Here is a 24416-nt window from a genome sequence, read left to right as displayed (position 1 = left end):
TTCAATATCAATATCTGTTTAATATACTAGAAAAAGGAATTGGTTCATCTTTAATATACTAAACATGCACACTCTTATATGTAAACAATACATACATTTTAAAAGTGTAGTCAACTTTAAGTGATCATTCTGATTTGTTTAAATCCAGTCAAACTGAACTGCTGATTTGCACATTTTACAGGATGTTAATTTTTTAAGTTATACAAATTAACTTGTAATCTGGAAATGAATCTGGGTTTTTTATACTTTTACAAGAGTTTGATACTCTAACAATCTTTACAAGCATTTTAATTACAGAATGCAACCAATATACATCTTAAAATATCCATACACTTCAAAGATGCAGGTGAAGCAAAATAAGACAGACAAATGAAATTCCAACACTTATGCCATTGTAGTTTAACTGTTTTGTAGACTCCTGATCCTTTTAAGAGATTACGAAAAATATTTTAAGAAGCTGAGCAGTTACATACATTACAAAGATGCAAAAAGCCATAAAAATAACTCCTGCAGTTCTTCAGTGAGGCACACTACTGCAGATACTAGAAACTGATTTTATATCTCTATTTACTATGTGAAAAGATTAGGCAATATTTTCTATACTTTAATGGCACAAAGTGGAGAAGTTTCCACACATTCTTAGTGAATTTTTTTTGTATAAACAGTAGTTGCAGCATATAGTTGCATTACTCCCAAGTAAAAACACTATCACGTGATTTAGGCTAAAGTTTTAGGTTGTTTACAAAACAAGGAGGGGATTTTATAAAGCTAATACGAAATGAAATATTTTGATTTTTTTTTTTAAATCTAATTAAATATTTAAATAAATTGTTCTCTGCCGTGTTATAAACTAGTATTGTGTGAATGCTGGCAAACCAGAATATAAAATTTACTAGACTAGCAAAAATCAATCTAGTTTTCACTACGTGGCCAAGTACAAGTTAAATAGCATGTACAGTGGAAAAAAAGTTAGTGGCCTTTATTATTAGCAACACTGTACATTTTAAACATATGGTTAAATTTATAAGTGTCATGTTTATCTGTACTCTGTAGTATAGCTGGAAGTGCAGATAAGAATGCTATTACTGTATAAAGGAATCAAAAAGTGTCATCCCAAGGATTTAAAACATTTTCAATTTGTAAGTATTTCTTCTTGTTTTAAGACAAATTCCCATTTTGCCTATATGGCATTTTCCCCTCCCCCCACTCTTAATGCAACTCAGGCAAACACCCTATAAATATGAACCCAAAGATTCGTTTATAAATCTGAAACATACAGTGAAAAGTAGACATTTCTATTTGAGATGTGAAATGTCATTCCACAGTGTTGTAAAAAAAGCAGACTGGACAGTTTATAGTAGTTTGTGTGTAGTAGTATGGTTCTGAAGCTAGCCTTCCATATGTGCATCTTGAACTGTTGAAGATCACCACCGACCCAGCATAGGATTCAAATGAGGCACCATACTATGGTGAGAGCTGCCACAATGCCATTCAGTATTGCCATACTATAGCCCATGTGGAAGGAATGCCCGGTCAGTCTCCTAGAGAGAGAAACAGAATGCTCATTAATACAACAAAAACAGTAAGAATCAGAACTCACAAGGAAATTACCCAAGGTATATTTAGAACCATAAAGGCCTTAAAGCAATAACTATTTAAGAGGATCGGAGAGTGACATCTAGGTCTACAATTCAAGACAGGCTTAGGATAGTGCGTGATTACGCACTATCTGATGGCTTTTCAGGGGGTTGGGACTATCAGAAGCAAATTAGATTCTGTTGGGCTCCTAGTGAATTTCTGCCCATATTCACAAAAACTTCATAACAAGCATCCTTGTTTACCTCTCTGCTCGGACTACAGAGAACTGATTGGGCATGAAGACTGAAATGCACCTAATTTTAAGAAGCAAGTATCCTGGGGGTGTGTGTTTTTTTTTTGTTGGGGTTTTTTTGGGGGGTGGGGGGAGGGGTGGGGATGAGACGCTTTGTTAACTAAAGTGTCCCTAAGCAATAACAGAAGACAAAACTGGGATAAGCAGAATTTTATCTACATTGAAACACATTCTAGGATTTCCAAGAAGCATCAGCAGATTAAGAATTCACCAAAACCATCTTTGCCAAAGAACAGCTTATACATCGTTGGCAGTATTTTTCAGCCTATCATACAAGTCCCATCTAAAGCTGAACCAAAGGAGAAGAAGAAAATTTGCATTAAACCAGGTCACCAAATATTGACAAAAACAGAAGTCTATAAATCCCTACCCCCACCACCCACTTTTCTGGCCAGCAGTAGTACGCTTATTACTACAAACCGGTAGCTCTGCAACCACTGGATCTTTCTAATTTACAAAGTACAGTTAATGCAAGCATTGTATAATATAACCAGAAATATATTCTGCCACAAAAGTCTAAGCTTTCATTTAAAATACACCTCTACCCTGATATAACGCGACCCGATATAACATGGGTTCGCATACAACGTGGTAAAGCAGGCCTCCCCCACAAGGGTCTGGGAGGCAGGAGCTGTGGGGGGGGCACTTTTGGGGGCCCTGCAGGCCCAGAGTGGTTTGGGTGATTAGCAGGGGGCCAGCAGCAGCCTGCTCCACTTCCCTTGCCCTGGCCGAGTCACTTGGGGGAGGGGTTTGGGGGAAGGGATCCCTCCAGCACTCACCAGCAGCGGCAGAAGCGGAGCAGCCCGGCCCCAGCCTGCTCCACTCCGCCAGTTCCCAACCATGGCGCACTGCTTCTCGCCACCGGTGAGTGCGGGGGGCTTCCTTTCCCCAATCTCCCCACACTCATTGGCAGCGGGAAGCGGAGTGCTGAGGCTGGGAGCTGGTGGAGTGGAGTGGGCTGGGGCCACATTGCTCCGCATCCCGCCGCTGCCAGTGAGTGCCTGTCAGAGGGCAGGGGTGTGTGAATAGGGGTCAGGACAGTCAGGGGACAGGGAGCAGGGGGGTTTGGTACGGGGTGGGGTCCTGGGGGGGTCGTCTCTGGAGGGTGAGGTCAGAGGACAAGGAGCGGGGGGGCCAAAGCAAGTTCAATATAATGCAGTTTCACATATAACGCGGTAAGATTTGTCGTCTCCCACGGACTGTGTTATATCGGGGTAGAGGTGTATGCTGTTATCTTTTATGGTTCTGAAGCTAGCCTTCCATATGTAAAGCTGTGCAGTGCTAACTGAGTCTACAAACTGAAACAGAAACTTCAAGGTATGAATGGCCCCTATTTGTCTCAATGTAACACTAACTCAAAAACTTGATAATGTAAAGTGACAATGATTTAACAGATGATCATTTTACCAGTTACATCCAGCTAACCTGTATATTCCTCACTGAGGGACTCAATGAAAGGTAATAGTAGAGCTGTTTGTAGTTAAAGGCTGCTGGGATGGAAATTAGTGGTTTACCATCAACCATGCTCACTCTGGCTGGTGCAACAGCTGAGAGTGTTTGATAACAACCACGCTCTCTCCCTAAAACCCCACTCATTACAGCCACTTCTTATCCCTTACTGGGTGCCAGCAAATGCAAAAGCTCCCTCCCAGGGTGCACAAGCCTTTATTTAGCTTTTCCTCTGGCAGACAATATGCAGTATGAGTTATCAAGACAGTTCTATGGCACAATAAAAATTTAAAAATTTGAGCAGAGAATAAATTGAAACATTCCAAAATAAGCGATTCAGCAACACAAGGAATATAACCCACATGGTATTATTCTTTTCCACAGATAGTTAAGAACTCTGAATTTTGAAGCAGAAAACAAGCAGCCTCGGTGCAGAATTTAGGTCCAGCATGCTAGAGAGTAGCATGGAATAATTAAAATAGAAAACAATTTATTTTAGAGACTTAGAATATACTTAAGCATTTAGAAGTGTCAGGTTAGTACTTTGCAAAAACTCTAGTACAACACAAAGTGACAGTTCTATGTTAACTGCAGAAAATGTGTGGCTGTGTCAGGGTCAAATCTAAGCAAAGTATCCAAATTATAATACATCTCAGAACTAATTACTTTCCTTTTCTAATTGAACTAAGTCAAAGATCTACCTGCAACTGATCATATTTTCTGAAGATTTTATTTCAGGAAAACTTGATTTTGTCTCCTTAACAGGTTAACCTTGCCAAGCGCACTGCAAAAATTAAACAAAGCCTGAAGAGTCTATCAAATGCTTTCCAAAGTTCCTCTATCGTGCAATACCAAAACAAAAGATGCAAGGATGATAAATTATGACTATGTTAAAAGAATGCTGAAGTTGCACTGTAACTGAAAGGCATGAATTAAGGTTGCATGCACAGGTTTAATAATGTCCCCTGCACTTGCATTACAATACAGTCTACTTACACATTTTGTGTGGCACACACTGAGCAAAGCTCTGCAGCTCATCTCAGTAACTGCAATTTATTTATAAATGTAGTTATATTTCAGAGGTTAGTTGCACCTCTGTCAGCTTTCTGTTCTTTCAGAGCACCTGTCTCAGGTCTTGAGCCTCTTGCCCTTACCTGCCTCAGGATGGAATCTTACAATTCTACTCAGACTGGCATTTGGGTGCACTATCCTTGTACAACAACCCCTCATTACCAGGCAGGTCCACCTGTTTGAGCACCTACGTGATTCTTTGGGAATCTGTGACCAGCAATACTGACCATGAGCATTCTTAACACAAAGTGTTTTTACTTACCAGTTGAAACATCTCATTAGGGAGACAACAAGAATAAATACAGGCCAGAGAGACTGACTAGTCCAGTGGTTAGGGCACTCAACTGGGAGGCTCAGGTTCCAGTCCCTGCTCCAATTACCAGTTTGTTTGTTTTTTAAATTAACAGTGGAATAGCTCCAATAGGAGACACTGAGACCCACCCCAACCATACAACCTCGAATTACCCAATGGCCCAGTGATTAAGATACTCACCTAGGAAGACCTGGATTTAAGTCCCTGCTCCAAATTAGGCAGGGAGATCTGAACGCAGGTCTCCCACATCCTGAGCCAGTGCCCTAACCACTGGGCTACTGGCTATAAGGGAACTGGAACAACCACTACGACCTCCTGTTCTTCTTGAGAAAGAGCTTTTCTGGCTCAGGCGTTTACCTCCAGAAGAGGGTGCACGGCTGTGAATTCCAAGCTGTTAAGTGCCTCCCTGAAGCCCAGAGTTAGGTGATTAACTTCCTTTCAGGCAGGTGACTTAGGCCCCATCCCTCTCTTTGGCACTTCTTACTGCCTAGCTTAAGCAGCTCCACACTTGCATAGTGGTTTTAGTCAATCTTTCTTCGATGCCTAACTCCCCATGTGTTGTATGGAGCCTGGGCACCCAACTCTAGGCTGTGAGTTCCATAAGCTGGCAGGACAACTAAGCAGCCTATGAATTTGTCCTTAAGTTTTCATCAGAAAGTTCCTACCTCTCAGTCTCAAAGATTAATTGAATGCAAGCCCATACTATATAGTAGCGTCTTCTTATATTTACAAACAGTGCCCCTGCTACTGCTCACGGCTTGCCCATTCTGCGGTGAAAACAGACCACAGAGACTTTCCTGATGCTTATGAAGTTCCAGCTGCTGCAGTTAAAAAACAAACAAAAAATCCAATCGGAATAATTTTCACTCTCCTACTGAAGGACACCCCAAATGAAGACATAGATAGAAGGTAGCACTGACGCCCCCCTCCCCCACCCCAAGCAGCTGCTGGGAAGTCTCAAATGTAGACACCTACTAGTGAACGAATATTGGAAACTGAGCCCTATGTGGGGACCACAAACAGCACCCTAATACAAGTTCCAGCATGCTCTATTTGCAAGCAACTTGGGATGGTGAGGGGTAAGCATGGCTTTTCCCTGGACAAAGGAGGTTGTAGCCAATTAATTCACTGTATCACTCACATATTATCTTATATGTAGTCAATGTGTGATAAACAGATACAAGTAAAATAGGACTATGGGAGTAGAAGATAGACAATTAGGTATATAAGTAAAGCAAGGCTGTAATGCAAAGCCAACAGGCTAAAGCCTGTATGATTTCAGCTTAGCCACACTAGGCCTCAGGCTTAAGGAGGCTTGACATGAGTGGGTGACCTAAGACTAACCCTATGCCAATAAAACCACATGATTACTGTAAAGGATGGACCAATAGGTGATGTTACGGAAAATAAGTCACAATGTACCTGTCCACGCTGCAAGACACCTGATTGTAACATTATGGAAAGTTCTGTTCTGACCACAGGTTACTCTGGAAACAGGCTGACATAAGCAGGGCACCTCAGAATTTATGGGGTGTAGAAGTACAGATAAGGAAAAGGTAGGCTGGAACTGTCATGCATATGCATAAGGAGTTAGGCATGGTCAGAACAAGATAAGAGATTCCCTGGTTGGGCTAAAGTGGGAAGACCCCAGCAGGAACCACCCCTCGATCAATGACAACCTGTTGAGAGACCCACTAGAATAATATCTTTGGGTATGTGAGTATGCTTACGACATTGGCTATTGCTTGTGCTCTCTCCACTTGTGTAGGTGTGTGCGTGTGTCTCTGTGTAACTTAAAATGCAAATGATTTTCTTTTATTTGTAACAATGTTTGCCGTCACTATTTGCTCTTTGTGTGCGCCACAGTATCTCCCAGTCTAAGAGAACCGTAAAAGTTAACTTTCACCCTATTAATCTGTAGCACCACAGGAGCTGAGCTAACTCCCTAGGGACACTATAGTTTAACCCAGGACTACCCAGTCAAATTTTAAATAGAGGCTATAGGCCCTTAAACCTGTTTAGTCCTCCGATATTTAGGCATCTGGCAAATTTTTCTATCCCCTTGTATAAGCGTGTGCACAGACACAGGCAAGGGAGTGGACAGGTAAGCAAGTGTGTCTATGTAAGACAGTGATATTGACAGACAAGGTAGAGAAGTGGGTGAAGAGGAAGATCTATTTTCGTGGGAAGAGACACAGCATATATGCTGGATGGCATCATGGAAGTTAAGCCGAGGATACTGTTCTGTATTAATGACTCCAAAACACCTACATCCAAATACTTGGCAGAGCCCTCACCTTTGCTGGTGTTGGTGGACATAAACTTCAGTGGTGGAGCCTTGATTCACTGCAGTGAAGCGAGTGCTGTTATCACACATGCAGGCTGAGGTCAGATGAAATAAAAAAGTGCATGTCCAGATGCCCCAAGCCCTATTGCTGCTACTTTCACAAGCTTCCCTCTATCCCAATTAAGTCTCCTCCTATGCCCTGGAGATAAACTAGAGAGATTAAAGCATAAAACCCACTGGATGCAAGAACAGTGATTTTGGGAAGGTTGTACTCTTCTCCCCTTCAAGTTTTTGGAAGGTCAGGGTCACTTCTTAGGTTGTCCCTTCTCTTCTTCTCCCCCTACAAGCATAGCAGTGGGACCCCATTGACACACATCCTGGAAATATGTCTAACATGCAGGTGCTCAACTCCCTTCTCTGTCTGAGACAAGGCAGCACAGAGGAAAAAGTGCTGAGTCTGTGACGGTGCTCTGGTCCCCATGTTGTCCATATGGTGACTGAAACACAACAAGAAGAGGAATGCTGAACTTCTAGCAGGACTTCCATGAATGGGTAACTGCATTTTTGAGCCATGTTAATACAACAGTAGCTCATCACAAGCAAGAAATGACAATTTAAAAGTGGATGGACTAGAGTACATGCTGCTTCTTACAATGCAAAAGGAGATACATTACAAAAGCTTTTCATCACATTTAAGTATTTAAATCAAAAGATGAGAACAAGTATGAAAACATAGCATCAATAATTTTTAGTTTTGACATATTTTTGCATCAGTCCAAACTTTCTAAGACATCTTCCATTGTGTAATAAGCAATGCTGCATTATTGTTGAACAGTGCCAAATTCAAGACGGTGTATCAATAACACTTGGCACTGTCCAACTGATTTAATTTCCCATGTGACACCATATGGATTGCCAATCTGGTCTACACACTTGAATATCAGGGAAAAATACGTGACAAAAAAGCTCTGAGGTAATACAAAATCAAGTTTTTCCTCTATTCAATAAAGATTTCATAACTAGTGGTAGAAATAATAGATATTTAAAGTTAAAAGATTAAAGCAGATATTAAGCCAAATTCATATTGAACAGAAATACCTGAGATAGTGAACATATGGAAAAGTGCTTACTTGGCTCACATTTTCTACAATCAATTAACTTTTCTATTTATCTATTATTTCACTCTGCAGGCAATTCCCCAATGCAATTAAACATCATTTTGAGGACATCACATTTTAAGGATGGCATCTTCAGCAACTTGAACACAATACTCTTTTCAGATATAGAAAATTAACAACAACATTTTCCCATATGTGGAACCATTTTCCCAAGCTGCTAATTCTGTGCTATGTTTGCAAAAAAAGGTTAGGGGTAAAATTTTAAAAAGGGACTCCGTGACTTAGTAGTGTAAGTCCCAGTGACTTTCAGTGAGGTTTAGGAGCATAGGTCACTTATGAAAATGGGATTTAGGAAGTTTGAAAAATTTACCTTAAAAACTTTTTTCAAGGTGAAGTCTTTCCTTGCAGCATCTATCCTTATCCCATTACAATCTGTAAGACAATATTTTGCCACTGTCATCTAAATGTATCCATGACATTCCTATAACAGTCCTTCAATCAGATCATCAAAAATCATCTTAATTCAGGAGCAGTCTCTGTCACAGACACCCAGGAAATGGCAAAGATCAAACATCCCATTAGCTTTTCCCACTGCAATAGGTAAAGTTTCATGTAATGTGGCATATTTGATCTTGAAAAGCCAGAACATTTGCAACAATCTTGAAATGAGTACAAATCTTTTCCATTTTACTAATTAATTCTTCTACTGTAAAATTAAACATGGTCATGACTCCCGTTTTCTACCACTTCCTTAACTTTAGGCATAGGTGCATCAGACAGATTTGTACATCTGAGACTGAAAAATCACTAGACACCTACCACTCATTTGTAGGGTGGAAACTATTAGTCTACAGTTAGAATGAGAACCAAACCTCTGCAAATTCAACAAGGAAATCAAATGCCCAGCCTACCTTCCAGAAGTTACTAGATTCTAGTAAATCAAGCCCTCTCACACTTCATAACTCCACCAACTCACTTCTAGCCACTCCCCTTATCTTCTAGGCAGTTGTGTAACTTTAACACAGCAAAACGATTGTCTCAGCCTCCTTTTAATCTCTTAGACCACTTACAGTTTTCATGCGCATAGATTAAAACTAGAGCCCAATGATTCTAATATCAAAGAGCTTTCAAACAGGGTATGTTCACATACATACTTTAGTATCAGAAATTCAAAAAGCAGAAACATTACCAGGCTGTCTTTTCAGGGAAAAGTTTTCCCAATTTCGTGTGCAAACCTGACCAAAGCTATCTCAACTCCAAAAAGAATAGACACAGACTAGCACAATTCTTCATATTTAAGGACGACTGTGTTAAATAAGGTATTGATAAGATCTCTTAATAGTGTCAGGCACACCTTATGTTTTAAAGAACTAAGATGGGCAACTGCATGAACTACAGATGATGGGCCTCAAGGAAACCAAGAGCATCCTTATCAAAAACCAGATGAGACTGTGAAAGCCCAGGACTAGCACATTACAAAGATTCAGAAGACTAGTCTGGAGCTGATCTAACTTGGATGTCAAAGCTCACAAAAGCGATTACCTGAAGGAACGAATACAACAAAGTAATGGTTAATGTTAAAGTAGTTCCTTGTCACATCTATTTGGGAGTATAACTTTTGGTCTTGATCATAGCTTTTGTTTACACACACAAAATCCATGCAAGGTAAGAATACAAGCAGCTTCTCATCTCTTCAATCAGAACTCTAGTTGCTTCAAATTGTGCATATGATCCTCAAAGTCCATGGCCTCCCAGCACAAGATAACAAGACAACTAATTTAAACTTAACATGCAAGCGTTAGGTTTCAGAGAAAACCCCAGTTAGTGGATTCGTATCATGATGCACTGAGAAATCAAGAAAACATACTCCAAAAAGTGAAATCAGAATCCATATCAATGCTATATTAGTCTTGTAGAAACAGCATACAATCTACCAAGCAATGAATTTCTCCTCCTGAAGGGGACAGCCTATGCTTAGTAATCAAGCTGAATTGCAGAAGTTCTTGCCTAATTTATTCTTTAGGGTTTGTTTGTTTTTTTTTTAAACATTTCCCTCACACTAGATATGTAAACTAGACCAGCGGTTCTCAAACTGTGGGTCAGGACCCCAAAGTGAGTCATGACCCCATTTTAATAGGGTCGCGAGGGCTGGCTTAGACTTGCTGGGGCCAGGGCCAAAGCTGAAGCCCATGCCCCACCGCCTGGGGCCAAATCCAAAGCCTGAGGGGGCTTCCACCCTGGGCAGTGGGACTCAGGTTACAGACACTCTGCCTGGGGATGAAGCCCTTGGGCTTCAGCTTTGGCCTGGAGTGGTGGGGGTTGGGCTTTGGCCTACCCCTCCCCCCAGGGCAGCGGGGCTCAGGCTTTGGTGCCCCCTCCGGGGGTTATGTAGTAATTTGTTGTCAGAAGGGGGTCACAGTGCAATGCACTTTGAGAACCCCTGAACTAGACTGTAGTTTACAAGGACTTTTCTAAAAAAAAAAATGGGAGTTGGGGCAGAAACCTTGTAGGGTTGGTTCTTTTCAGTTTACAAAGAGTTTTTCCTTGGACATAAGTAAAATGTCCACAAATCATCTTTAATTTCTTTTCCTACTACTACCACTACCAACATTCTTGATTAAAAGAGTGTGGCTCTAGTGTCTTGTTGATTGCTTTGGCCTTTTTATTCTTGCACTTTCATCTTTAGCTTCATTATTTGTCCTTTCAATCATATTTCAGCCAAGCCGAGCTTAAGAGTTCTCACATACAGAAGATGTAAAACAAAATAGCAATCTTATTTTTTAAAAAACAAAACCCATCATTTCTGTCACCTCCTGTGTCTAAAGACTTCAAAGCTTTATAAAACATTTTTTCATGGTATTAAACTAGATACCATTTGTTTCTTTGATTTACCCTGGATCTCTTGAGGTTAATCTACCACAACTACTTCCCTTTTGTTTTCAAGGTTTGTTTTTAACCAATACTGCAGTGTTCATAGAAGGCAGGTGATAGTAAAAAACGGGATTACTTGTTTGATTAGTTCTTGGGTTTCAGAAATATATTTTATATCAGCAGTAAATAGAGAAATCCCGAATCCAAGCAGAGGCAAGGCATGGGGGGGCGGGGAGACAGGGTTACGTGCCACTACCCCTCCCTCATTTCTGCAAGCACAGAGCTGCACAGCCGAAAGAGGCTGTGTCTGGGCTCCACTGACTCTGCAGCTGAACGCCACATCCTGGGTCCTAGTGCCAGTCATCGTCCCCTTCTGTGTGCTGGGAGCCTTCCTGTTTTCTGTGCAAAAAGTGAATGCCCGTGATGGGGTTGGGTTATGGCAGGGTGGGAGGGGATAAGAGGCAGTGGGGATGGAACAGGGCAGGGGGATGGAGAAGAAAAGGGAATAGGGGAATCATGGGGCGGGGGAGGAGTGGTAGCCTGGCATGTGGCATCCCCTTGGCAGCAGCTGGGGCTCCCCCATTAATCAGGAGCATCAAACCCTCACCCTGACAACCCCACCCCACTACACCTGGAGCCTTCTGACAAGACCCCCCACCACTGATCTCCAACCAGCAGCACCTGGACCGCCACCCCATTAAGCTCCCCTCCCCCGACACCTGGACCCCCTCTCTATGAGTCCCCCACATGACCCCCTGCTAAGCCCCATCTCCCTACACCCAGACCCCCCATGCTGAGACCCAGCCACCTTCACCTGGATCCCCTGGCGAGTCCCATTGTCCCTGCACGCAGAATACCCCAACGAGCCCCTGTGCATCCAGATCTCCCACTGAGCCACTTGTACCCAGATTGCCCCACAAAAAAACCTCCCACCCCACACATGGATCCATACTGCTGGGCTGAGCCTGCCCACCCACACCTGGTGCAAAGCCCCGGGATGTTTCTGGGGCAGAACCAGCCCTTGCCCTGTGTCAGGGTCAGATGCAGCCTCACTGCCATGTCTCTGTACTGGCAGAAGTGCAGGCTTCAGGGTGATCTCCCACCTCAATGCAGTCAGTGGCCTGTGCTCCCCACTGCCATGCTGGAGCCATTTATTTATTGACAAAGAAAATTCGCAGAATTTTAAAATATTGTGTGCATAGTTTTTGGCACAGGATTTTAATTTTTTTGGCAAAGAATTCCCTCAGGAGTAAATCCTGTGTGCAAGCAGCCACAATTCCTCCCAGCATTAATAGTAACAACTCCAGAACTGCTGGCTCCAAGGAGCAAAAGTCTAAATTTTTCAAAAGCATTTCAGATGCTTCCATTTTTCATTACCCCACCTGAGACACCAAGGGCCTGATTTTCCAAATGTGATGAGCACCAATAGTTTCAGTAGACTTTGCTGGAAGTTATGGACGTTTAGCACCACTGCAAACAGGGCCTTGTGTGTCTTAAGTCAAACACTCAGAGGCATCCAAGTGTATCAACTAAAAATTTAAGCTTAACTCAGCATGTAAAAAGTTTCTGGTGCTCAAAAATGAACATGTTTTTGTTATAACCACCCCTCTCTTTAGTTCTATTATAATCAGCCATATGACATCTGTTCATTAATTCATAGCTTGGAGAACCCTATTCCATGCAGTGGTGGTGCTCTAGAACTATAAAAGGAACAGTTAATATTGTATTCATTCTCAATTTCACAGTGCTTTAGGAAAGAAACTGTTTTATTCATTTATATGGAATACATGGGCTCAAAGAGTCAATGGTGTTAATATAACCCAGTTACTGTCCAACATTAAACAGTTTTAAACAAGGTTTGGTATAGAGAGACCTCAGCCTGCTTAGTACCATGGCAAACATACCATTAAACATCCTTTTAATCTTTAATAACTGTTCTCTCTGTCTTAAAGCATTTTCAATGTAAAGTATTACAATAAGGCTTTCATTTTAACAACATCCCTTGTTCTTTCCTTTCCTTTTAGTTAGCGAGTTTTTAAGAGGAAAAAACCCCTTGGTTTACAGTCTCTTAGACAGTAATAACTGTCATTTTTGGGGAAAAGAGACGCTAGTTGTGACAGGTTGAAGCTGTCCTCCCTGCTGTTGTTTCCTAAGACTAACATACCAGAGGAAAGAGAAAAGAACAGCAAAGACAGAAAATAAAGCTTGTCTCTGGTGCTGATTCTCACTTGCAACCTCACTGCTGGAAAAACATAGGCTGAGCACACGTCTATCAGCCACTCTGCGAGCTGGCAAACCCATAAGCCTTGGACTTCTAGGGCACTGCTTTTAGGATTTTTTTCTGGTCACAGGCATACAACAGTGTTGCAAAATATACCATCTTGGCTGACTAAGCCAGGCTCTTTGAGAAAGAAGGGAAAGGAGAGGCATAGGAAAGAAGAAATAAGGTAGGGAAGGAAAAGGACATGTGTTGGAAGGAAAGAGACACTCTCACATCCCAGGTGGTGTCTGGGATTCAGCTCGAGCCAGCAGAGGTAGTGATGTCATCTGGGGGACTCTCTCTGGCCCAGTCTTGTCAGGACATCTCTTAGGATCAGGATGACAAACGACTGGGGTCCCAGAAGACAGTGGGGGTGGTGGCCATCACGGTAAAGCTTTTCTCCAAAAAAATCTCTCTTTAAGGACCTGGTAATGAGGTGCCACAAACCTCCTATAAGCACCCCCTTGTTCAACTGCATGTGCCTGCACTTTCTCTCTGCTTTGTGGTGAGTCTTCAACAACCCAGCCCTCCTGCCGAGTCATACACAGTCTGTATGTGAGCTAAAAATCAAACCCCTTCTGTGATACAAGTCCAACCAGGCCTATCTCAAAGCCCTCAGTAATGCCTCTACCTGCAGCCCTATTCCTGGGCTCACTCCTCAGTCAGTGCAGCAGGGCCTATCGTAGTACCATGGTCCAAACTGTCTGTTATCCCCTTCTGGGCTCTCTAAAATTGTCCCTGCTCTTCAAGCAGTCCTGGCCCTGGTATGGGGACATGTCCCCCAAGGCTCCCTCCCTGGAGATTCTTCATTTCTCTGGGCCTTTCTGGACCCAGCTCTTCAGCTGGGCCACTAAAAGAGTTCAGTTCTGCTTCTGGGCTGTATCAAAGTCCAGGTCACTTTCACCCAGTGGCTGGTGGGGTGAACTCAGGCCCGTCCTCTACTCCAGGTCCCAGCCTAGGGCCCTATAGATAGAAGCCGTCTGTCGTGTCCCTTCAACTAAGCCGCGTTGCTGCCACAGTTCCCTGGGCCACTTCCCTAGCTCATTCTTCACCCTCACCTCAGGGTCTGGGCCTGGCTGAGTCCCAGCAGCCAGCCTGGAACTCCTTCCTATCCCGTCCTCCCATCCCCTATCCCTGCTCTGTCTGAGGTCCTGTAGCTCCCTCAGCCAACCAGGGACACCATCCACACCCCTCCAGCTTTAGCAAGGAACTGATCTCTGCTCTGCACTGCAGCTCCTTTTATATAGGCCTGTTGGGCTGCTCCCTGCAGCCCATTTCTGACTGGCTGCATCCCATGCCACGACTCTAGGCCACTTGGAGGAGACTGGCCTTTTCTGGGGCATGGTGTGGCAGGGCCACGAGGCCTCCAGCAGGGGATCTCAGGGCCTAGTCCACTCCATCACAGACCCCAAAAGGGAGGGATGGACGGTGGAATCGCGTGTCCTCTCACTGGTTTGTCCACCAGTTAGGCCTAGTTTCTCACATACCAATTTCAGTTCACTATTTCTGGTCTCATCGTGGTCTTGTTTATTAGGCATAATCTTAACAATCCTTGAATTATATCAGTAGGCCTTTTTGTTTGGACTAATTTAGTCTCTTTTGCACATTATCCCATCAACATTGGTTATAGGTTATTACAAGTTCATAAAACATTACACTTTTTTTGTTTTTACACAGTTGAGCTCATGGTTTGGGTAAATCTGTAGGCCCAATTATTGCAACAAACTTAAAGTACTTATGATTCCTGAAGAAGAGTTTGGAGGAGTAACTAAAGAAGCTGCTTACACCACAAAAGAACCACAAGACTGGGGGTTAGGTGCTGGCCCTGTCCTCTAATCAGTCCCCTGAGCCTAGCTGCAAAAAAACGTTTTTTATGCTGTTACAAGCTTTCCAAGATAGAGTCTTACCCCCCCCCCCCCAAAAAAGGAAAAAAGTTAAAATCTTGCATCCAAACACCAGATTTCCCAAAATGTGTGAATTAAATCTGAAGTAATTTTTTTCCTGACAAAAAGGTATTTTACAATTACTACTGTATATAATATATACTTTAATCATTTTCTTTTCAGTATATAATGAGAAGTTCCTTAAATTTAGAGACTTTGGACCCAGCCATTTTTATCTACACTGAAAAAAAAACTATTTAAAACAATCATAATGAAGGAGTGATATTTAACAGTATTTTGCTAGGATTAAAAAGTTCTAAAATACACCTTTAAAGAGGTTTTTCCAACCAGGTGCATTTGATTTGGTTACTGAATTTCAAGGTGAATACACCCTGAAGCTCCACAGAGGAGACACTTAACACCCTTCGGGTATGGAAGCTATTTTGTGTGCAAGCACCCACCCTGCTGGCCACATTACAAAATGCATTGCTTTATCCGCCATTTTTTGAAATTGTGACATTTATGTGAATAAAGGTTGTAAAGTTCTCAGTCCAATTTAAAAGAGTAATGTGCCATCAAGATTTTTATTTTTACTTATATAAATAAAAAAATTAAAATATTTATGGTAAGTTGCTCTTTTTTACAGATTACTGTTAGAATCTATAAAATGAATTTAAATATATTTCCAACAATAAATTGTAAAAAAGTTTTAAACAAAACATGCAAATGAAGTTAACTCCATTCTAACTAGCTTAATGTTGCATAGTAACAAGAAAACCAGTTTTAACATTCCTTCCCCCGGTTCTGTATTTAAAAGCATAGATATACTAGTAGCGGACTTTCCATAATGAAAGCAGCAAAACATGTATATTTACCCTTTTAAACAAATAAGTCAATTAATATATGAAAGGGGAATATACTTAATCAGTAGTATAGTTCATTTCAAAACTGGAAACATTATGACCCAACATGAATACACAAAATATTGTCCTGGTATTCTATTATAAGGGCTGCTAATTTTATAAAGGATAAAAGACATGCTATATTAATAAGGTAGTCTTAGTCAGATATTTTAACATTAAAAATGATCAAACATTTGCCTCGCATCCTTTCATGATGCGTACAAAAAAATTAAAAAAAAGTGTGTGAGTGGTGTTTAGAGTAGCAGTTAAATAGGTATCTCTGTATTCTTCTGAAAACATGTCTTAACATTTTCCCCCATTATTGGCAAAAAAATTAAACAGTGAAGGAAATTTTTACCTGACAACTTACTTCACTGAAATTTTTTTTAAAAAGTCAATTCACACACACACACAAAAAAATAAATAAAAATGCTGAGACACACCAACTCCAACACTTGTCAATTTCAAAAGAGAAGTTAGAATTGGTTACAGGTAATACACTTGCCATGAAGCTCCTCTGCTAATTTTTGGGGTTTTAGTCATATTTTCCTATTGTAAAATGCATCTTACATATTGCTGCATAAAAGACCCAACTAATAAAAACAGAGAAAGATTATTTTCTATAATTTCATTTGGATAAAACTCAGATTTCAGTTGTAACCGTAGATAAAAGTTTTCAGAAATAAGTGAATTTAAGTTCATTATGTCCATTTAAAGAAAGTCACAACTTAAACATTAAATATTCTAACTTGAAATACCGTATTTCCATATTTAACATAACATAAACCAGTCTACTTGGTTGTTAGATATTCTTTCTGTATATTAGAGAGTGTCTCTCAAGCAAACTTTCTAATTAAACGATTCAAAGGAATTTTGAAGCTCTTCTTGATTTGCAGCTGTGGCCTCAGCTTCTTGGGTTTAGACAGGATTTATTCACCATCACCATGAATGGGAGTCAGAGGATCAACAACAAAAACCAAGGGAGTACCTCAACTCCTGCCTCAAAGCAGGAAACTGAAGCAAGGCTGGGTATCAGTTTACAGCCCAGTTTTAAAACCTAAGTCTACTAGACATATTATTAAACAGTCAAACAGTTTTGGAAAGATCCAGAATCATTCTAATCTTAATACACTAGTTCTAGATTGGAATTGCTTATTTTATTGCTGCTTAAATTGCTACTAACAAAAATTAGAAATACTTGATAAACAAATTGGACTAGGCAGTAACTGAAGCAACTGTAAAACCTCTCTTTTTAAACTAAGTTCACCACAAGAGAAGTCAGAATCAGAAGTGTCTATTTACTTTGATGTATTTTCAGAGAGGAGCTCAAAGTTGAGATTCAACTATCTTAAAGTATGTATGTGAAAGGTCACATCATTCCAGTTTTAAAAACCTTTATTTGCAGTAACCAAGTTCATTTCCAAATGCCTATAAACTTATAAAAGTACAACCCAACTTCTTTCAAGTTTATTTTTGACTTAAAAACACAAGCTTAATCACATGAGACTCATAGTCTAGTCATAAAGTCATCTCTCATATTTCAGGTTACGTTTGAGGACTAGCTGGGTGCTACAGTAACACCTCAAATTTTGTCCCAAGTGTAATAACAAAAAAATAAATAAAAAGATCCATATATCCACACACACATAAATAAAATTTAAAATATGGATATGCAAGAGTCTCTTAAAATACTCAAAAATGTCTAATAATGTGTGGTTAGTTTGGTGTAGCCTGTTTAATAAGCCTGCTTCATTACAGAAATCCTTCATTCTCCTCTACCAGAGTACTACATCAACTTGCTTTACCATATCCATGGAGACTGCTTCACTTGATGTAAAGACGTGTATTAAAAACAAAATAGATTTCAGCAGACTACTTCCCATATAGGTAGTCAAAACAGCTACAGCTGGAGCAAACAGTACCCTCTCCTTTGACAGGCAAGACCAGCCTGTCTAATTTTAATTAGATTGGATATATATTTATTTTTTTAAATCTCTATTATTGGTACACTAAGGACTGGAATGCTTAATTTATCATCTAGTATTCACTAAGGGCAAGTCTACACTACAAAATTAAGTCAACCTAAATTATGCTGACATGTAGTCACCGCAGTAATTGAATCAGTTTAATATGGCCACACTACGTTCCTTGGGTCAGTGGTGCATGTCCTCACCAGACACTCTTGCACCCATTTAACTGCCAGTTCCTGTGTCCTTCAGATCAGTTAAGGAACACTAAGAGAGCAACATGAAACTTGTACAGCCACTGCTCATATTGTATCTATTGTGTCTTGTGACTAGTTAGGCTGACAATTCAATCCTTGGAATTACATTTATTTTTTAATAAGTACTTACTTGAATCGTGCAGGTGAAAGTGGAGTCGGAGGAAACATTCCTGGTTCAAAGGAATCAAAATAAGTCACTGTCCAAGAAAAGCTGCAGCACGAGAGCCCTGTCATCAAGGCTAGAACGAACAGACCCCAAAATCCTTCACAGGGGATAAAGAAAAGTTTCTATAAGTATAACACTAAATTTGAGATGATTTTCCACAGAACACAGCTTTGCAATATAGCATAAGTGTTCTACATCCCTGAAACAAAATGGTATATTTCTAGTTTCTTTTTTATCTTAACCATATACCATTTAGAGAGACAAGGTGGGTGAGGTAATATCTTTTATTAGACCAACTTCTGTTGCTGTGAGAGAGACAAGCTTTTGAGCTTACACGGAGCACTTCACCTGAACAACAGCTCTGTGTAAGCTCAAAAGCTTGTCTCTCTCACAGCAGAACAAACTGACCAAAAACCTTTGCAAAAGTTAAAGTTATGTGATTTAAACGGAATCTAAAATTGCTCTGTGTATTTAAGACTAGCTCCAGGCTTTAGACCCAGGGGGAGCGCCGAGACTCGAGCTACAAGAGGAGTGCAGTTTCAGCCCCAGTGCTCCCCATCTAGTTAAAGGCCTGAGCCTCCGGCTGAAACCCAGAGCAGACCCATGGGGAGCCCCAAGTTCCGGTGCCCCCCTGCAGGGCTAGAGCTGGGAATGGAGCCATAGGGCTGAAGCCCCAAGCCCCAGGACTACCCCAACGTCTAAATCCCTACCCCACAAGAGCACCAGGGCTCAGAAGCCCCAACCCCCACTCCCTGCCCAGAGCCCTCACCACCCCTACACCTGCAACCCCCACCCTTCCCCTGCTGAAGCCCATAAAGTCTTGTTCAGAATTATGGCACATTTCAGAGTTACGAATAATCTCCATTTCCAAAGTATTCATAACTCTTGAGGTTCTACTGTATGGCCATTCTTATGTTATGTTTAGGGCCCTACCAAATTCACGGAGCACGAAATCTGGTCTTTTGTGTGCTTTAACCCTATACTATGCAGATTTCACCGGGGAGACCAGCATTTCTCAAATTGGGGATTATGACCCAAAAAGAAGTTGGGGGGTGTCACAAAGTTATTTTAGGGTATTGCTACCCTTACTTCTGTGCTGCTTTCAGAGCTGGGTGGCCACAGAGTGATGGCAGCTGAGGGCCCAGCTCTGCAGGCAACAGCGCAGAAGTAGGGGTCGCAGTACCACAATGCCCCACCCCTCAATAACCGTACAACCCTCCTCCCACCCCCCCACAACTGCTTTTTGGGTCAGGACCCCATCAATTACAACACAGTAAAATTTCAGGTTTAAATAGCTGAAATCATGAAAATCCCATAGCCATGAAATTGAACAAAATGGAACTTTAATTTGGCAGGGGTCTAGTTATGTTCTTAAGAATAAAGGACAAGGCACATGCATTCACTGCAAATCATTTTCAGTTAGTTATGACAGTAAATGCTCAACTTCCTCTCCTTACATCACCGACATTTTTAAATCAAGACAATATAACTTTCTCTGAGGAAAGTATCTACCAAATGTGAAAGAGCCAGTTGTGTGTTACCATAGAACAAATAAAACCGGCAGCTTTTTCATGCTTAGATTTCAGCCTTGGGGAATTATAAAAAAAAAAACAAAAAAAACCACTCCCCTTCTACCTATGAGATAACGAATGTAAAATAATTTCTTCCATATTCCTATTTTTACAAATAATAAATGCAGAGAAATATGTGCTTAACATAAAAGTTCCATGTGAGCTCTACATGGATTGGGTTCTGGCTAGTCAAGGCACTCTCAATCACCTGCTACCAGTTATCCTCAGGAGAAGCCATCAAGTAGACATGCCCTAGCAATAAATGAACTGAGTGACAAGCTCCCCCGTTGTCCAAAGAACCTGAGCGTTTACTCAATATGGCTTTTATTTAAGACAAGGTGATTTTTAGCCTCCTTTAAGCTGCAGAAGCCCTGAAAGAAGCATATGAATGCATACCTAACAAGCCAGTTTCTATACCATCTTCATTCTTCTCCTTCTCAGAGCGCAAATCTACAGAGAGAGAAATCGGTTATGAAGCGTTTTCTAACAGCAATTGCAGAAAACACCAGCAGGTGCTCACTGTGCCGCGTCTACCCGCAAAGGGGATGGCCATCAGCGCTGGTTCTCCGAGTAGTCTGTCCTTAAAGAGGGCTGCAGAAACAGAAGTTACCAGTATCCCAAAGCGACACACCGCCAGGCCCGCGCCCCGGCAGCCGCAGCGCTGGGCTCGGACTGGCGAAACCTGGGTTCAATCCCCCCCCCTCACAGAAACCACCTCCTCAGTGGCCGGGGAAAGACATCCCGGGGCCTCCGCTTCCCGGCTGCGAGCGGGACCGATCCTCCGCCAGGGCGGGGACCGCGGGCAAAAGGGGTCCCCTCACCTTTGAGCACGAGGCAACCGATGGCCAGGAGGAAGGCGAGGGCGGAGACGGCCAGCAGGCAGCACAGCACCGAGCAGGCCCGGGCCGGCCAACGTTTCCCTCCCGGCGGAGCCATCAACACGCCATTCCGCTTGTGAGACAGCGGCGGCAACGGGGCCCCGCCCTGGGACACAGAGACACCGCTCGCTGCCGCCGCCTCCTCCTCCTCCTCCTCCCACAGCAGCTCGGCCTGCAGACTCCGAGCCACCCCTCCGCCCCCCAGCCAGGGCGTCCCGGGGGTCGCCCCCCGCCTGCTGAACCTGCCCAGCCGCCCGCTGTCGCCCACAGCCAACGACATGGCGCAGCCTGCGAGCCGCCCGGCCGGGAGGCGCGAAACACCGGCCACAGGCTCAGAGTCAGCCCGAGGCGCGGTTGCCCAAGTTGTCGCCTACTCCTCCTGCGTCACGAGGCACCTACCAACCCGACCGCCCGGAGGGGTGGATAGGAGAGACTAGAAGGAACTACTGACCCGGAACAGAAAAGACTGAACACGGCATGTACCAACTCATATCGCTGAACGGGAAGACAAGATAACGTCTGTAACAAGGCCCCTACCAACTCGCACTCGAAGGGTGGTTGAGGACCGCGCACGAGTATCACTGATAGCAGACTATAAGGCAAGCGTGCTTCTCGCCCCCCTCCTTAGGTGTCAGTGGTTCCTTCTAGCTTCCTTAGCCCCGCCTGCATCGCCCACGTGACCCCTTTCCCAGCGTTCCCTCCACTCATCCCCCCCCGCCGCCGCTGCTTCTTCCCCCTCGCGAGCTCCAGAGGCTAACGCGAGCAACCCTCGCGCGCCCTCTCCCCCGGTGAGCGACGGCCCCCAGCGCGCTCGACCGCCCTTTCTTTCCCCTTCCTCTAGCGGTGCGCGTCCCCTCGTCTGGTGCGGCCCCCTTCGCGCGCCCGATTCCGGCGCGACCCCTTTCTCTCCCGCTCCCCGCGGCGCGGGGCCTCTTTAGGCGCCCGATCCCGGCCAGGGTCTCCTCGTTCCTGCCTGCCGGACACCGCTAACGGTTTCGTGTACGGCTTCCGGGGGAGACTCCGCACGTCCATCCGTGTGCCGGGCTGGGCCGGGGGTCGCGATGTCGGGCGGGGACTCGGCGGCTGCCGCGGCCTCCCCTCAGCCGCTCCCCTTCTCCTTGCCGAAGCCCCCTCCCCTCATGCAGCTGACGCCGGGGGACGCCGTGCGCCCCGTTGCCTCCGCTACGGACCAATCGCCGAAGAGTTCCCGGTTGGGAGGCCGCCCGGATTGGCCGGGTGGGAAGCCTGTCAGCCTCCTGGCCCCACTGCTCCCGCCCCGCGGGGAGCCTGAGCCTCTGATGCCCTTTGGCCCCTCGTCGCGGCAGCAACTTAGAGGGAGGCTTCTTGGCAGGTGTGGCGGGGGGAGCCTCCTGAACCCCTCGATGAGGCCGGGCGGAGTGGATAGAGGATCCCTCATGGTAAGTGAAGGGTTAAACGCTGCAGAGGGGAGGGGGCGGGGACCTGCATGGCAGCGTCGCGGAGGGGAGGAGGGAGATGGCTCCCGGCTGCATCCTGGAGGGGGCACCTCTGGGGGCGTGTAACACCATGGGAGCAGCTCTGCTCGCTTTCCTGGGAGCCTGGGCTAGAGCCTGAAGGGAACCCAGAACAGCAGGAGCCTGGCGGCATCCCCTCGAGCCTTTCTTAGAAGCTCCTTCAGGGGAGTTACAGAGTCAGCTACAGTAGGAATAGTGAAGCGTGAGCCATGCACATGAGGACACTAATGCATCTCTAATGGCTCCTGCTGGAGAGAGGGGTTCCCTGTCGTTTTGTGGGCTGGCTTGTTCTCCCACTGAGCTCCTCTTAGACTGTAAGCTCTTTGGGGCAGGGACTCCAGCACTTCGTTTTGTGAAAAATGCCGCATGCATGGTGACCAAGGATTATAGTAACTTCTGAACTACTATATGGAAAATTGTGATTATCAGGAATTGAAAATCCTAGTGGCTAATGATCTAGAATCTGCTGTAGTTTTGGCCAAGTATATATATGGGTGGGGGGGGTGTAAAAATCTTTCTTCTTCAAGGCACCAGGTGACCATATAAAGATCTGAAGCCTCAGATAGCACTAACACTACAGATAAATACTATCTATTATTGGGAAGCTGGGAATCCTTGACAAATTGTGAAATGTTGCAAATTCAAATCACACTTCTTTTATTATCCTTTGCTTTTATTACACTTGAAATTCAAAATATTAGTGACTGCTTTCTCAATAAACACTACAGTTAGAAACCATTATTTTGTATATCTGCAAGCTGAAATCCAAACTTTCAGTTAATATTTTCATTTTACAATACCAATTGATGTTATATTGGTAGCTAAGATAATGTTGGTATATTGAAAAAGGGAAATTTTTGCAGGATAGTCATCACTTTTAACTTATCTAAATAATTTTTCAGTATTTTAAAACCTTTCATATTTCCATAAACTATAGCTTTCCCCATTAAAGAGGATCTGCAAGGACCCATTGAAATTAAAGTACAAAAATAACGGAGAAACTGTCTGGTTATTCTTTCAATTTAACCAGTGTCTTCAATATTATGGAAGGAGGGAATCACAGTGGAGATGTCTCTTTATTTGTTTTATGTAACTAAAAAGAGATTTTTAAAGTTACCTTCCACTGCCAAAAATACTGAAAACTACTATTTTAATTATTAGATGTCACTTCTGCTTTAAAGCCAAAATAACTATGGTGGATCAGTACAAGATCAATCTTTTAAAATGTACTTCTATGATAAGATGGAGAAAATTTGATCACTGACCATATTCTGATCTATTTCTCTGTCTATTCTACTTTCTTTTAAGATTTTGAGTTTATCAGTTGTTTACTTGTTACTTTGACATCTTTTGATGAACATGCTAATAATTTGATGGATAAATCACTATGGAGGAAAGTGCCCTGTACAAAGTCAATTCCATACTGTTTCACATTCTTGTAGATCACAATTCTCTCCTCACCCTGGGTCTCCTAGTGCCAGTAGTATTTATCTTAATAAAATTATTAAATCTGTTCTTATCAGTTTACCTTGCAAAGTATAGATTCAGCAGTAGGTTATTTTTTCCCCTGTTTTTTTAGTAGAACTAATCTTCCTTTAGAACTATTGTTTGTTCTAAAAAGAAAAGTGTTTTTGGCCATAAAAAGTTTAATGTATGATATAGATGTTTGTAGAAAAGATATAGAGAAAATTTTCTGGAGCCAATCTACAAGCAGCAGCATTGACATTACAGTAAATGTAGGAAGGAGAAGGTCCATTTCTGTTTCCCTGCCTGTGTGTACTTCCATTAAGCATAGTCAGATGGAATGGCATATGAAAATATTTGCATCTATAGGTGTATTAGGCCTTTGTGTTATGTTTAAACATTGAGGGAGTTTTCCAGGGTTTTTTTTCCCTCTGTATTCTACTGGAATTTTTAAGTACATTTGCTAACTTCATATATATTAACGATTGTTGACCATCTTTAGTTGTCCGCTCTTCTAGAGTGTGGTCCGTTTTAGAGCTATGTCATGAACACATAAGCATTTTGATGTAGCTAAT

General features: G+C 42.9%; 2 protein-coding genes across 11 annotated transcripts in view; one reads left to right on the top strand and one right to left on the bottom strand.

Annotated features, from left to right (window-relative positions):
- Positions 1–21329, bottom strand: ARL6IP6 (ARF like GTPase 6 interacting protein 6). 2 transcript variants are annotated; one of them, XM_073305498.2, is made up of 5 exons: positions 20828–21329; positions 20403–20456; positions 18400–18532; positions 7022–7508; positions 1453–1541 (listed from the first exon to the last, which is right to left on the bottom strand). In XM_073305498.2, the coding sequence occupies exons 1-4, from the start codon at positions 21162–21164 to the stop codon at positions 7352–7354; spliced, it is 681 nt and encodes a 226-aa protein (XP_073161599.1). In that variant the 5' UTR covers positions 21165–21329; the 3' UTR covers positions 1453–1541; positions 7022–7351. The 2 variants fall into 2 exon arrangements, with proteins under 2 accessions (XP_073161600.1, XP_073161599.1); XM_073305499.1 differs by lacking the exon at positions 7022–7508 and having other exon boundaries at positions 1–1541; positions 20828–21324.
- Positions 21330–21594: 265 nt separating this feature from the next.
- PRPF40A (pre-mRNA processing factor 40A) overlaps positions 21595–24416 on the top strand; it is a 45828-nt gene continuing 43006 nt past the window's right edge. For 8 of the 9 annotated variants that reach the window (XM_073305496.2, XM_073305491.2, XM_073305494.2 and 5 more), the window contains exon 1: positions 21595–22302. In XM_073305496.2, coding sequence (XP_073161597.2) covers positions 21946–22302 — 357 coding nt within the window. In that variant the 5' untranslated portion in view covers positions 21595–21945. The remainder of the gene's footprint in view (positions 22303–24416) is intronic. The other variant, XM_073305495.2, reaches the window with a different exon arrangement.

Source organism: Lepidochelys kempii, chromosome 11 (genome assembly GCF_965140285.1).
Source record: "Lepidochelys kempii isolate rLepKem1 chromosome 11, rLepKem1.hap1, whole genome shotgun sequence".
Lineage (NCBI taxonomy): Eukaryota > Metazoa > Chordata > Testudines > Cheloniidae > Lepidochelys > Lepidochelys kempii.
The sequence above is the reverse complement of the archived record's forward strand: the minus strand, read 5'-3'. Positions and strand labels throughout refer to the sequence as shown.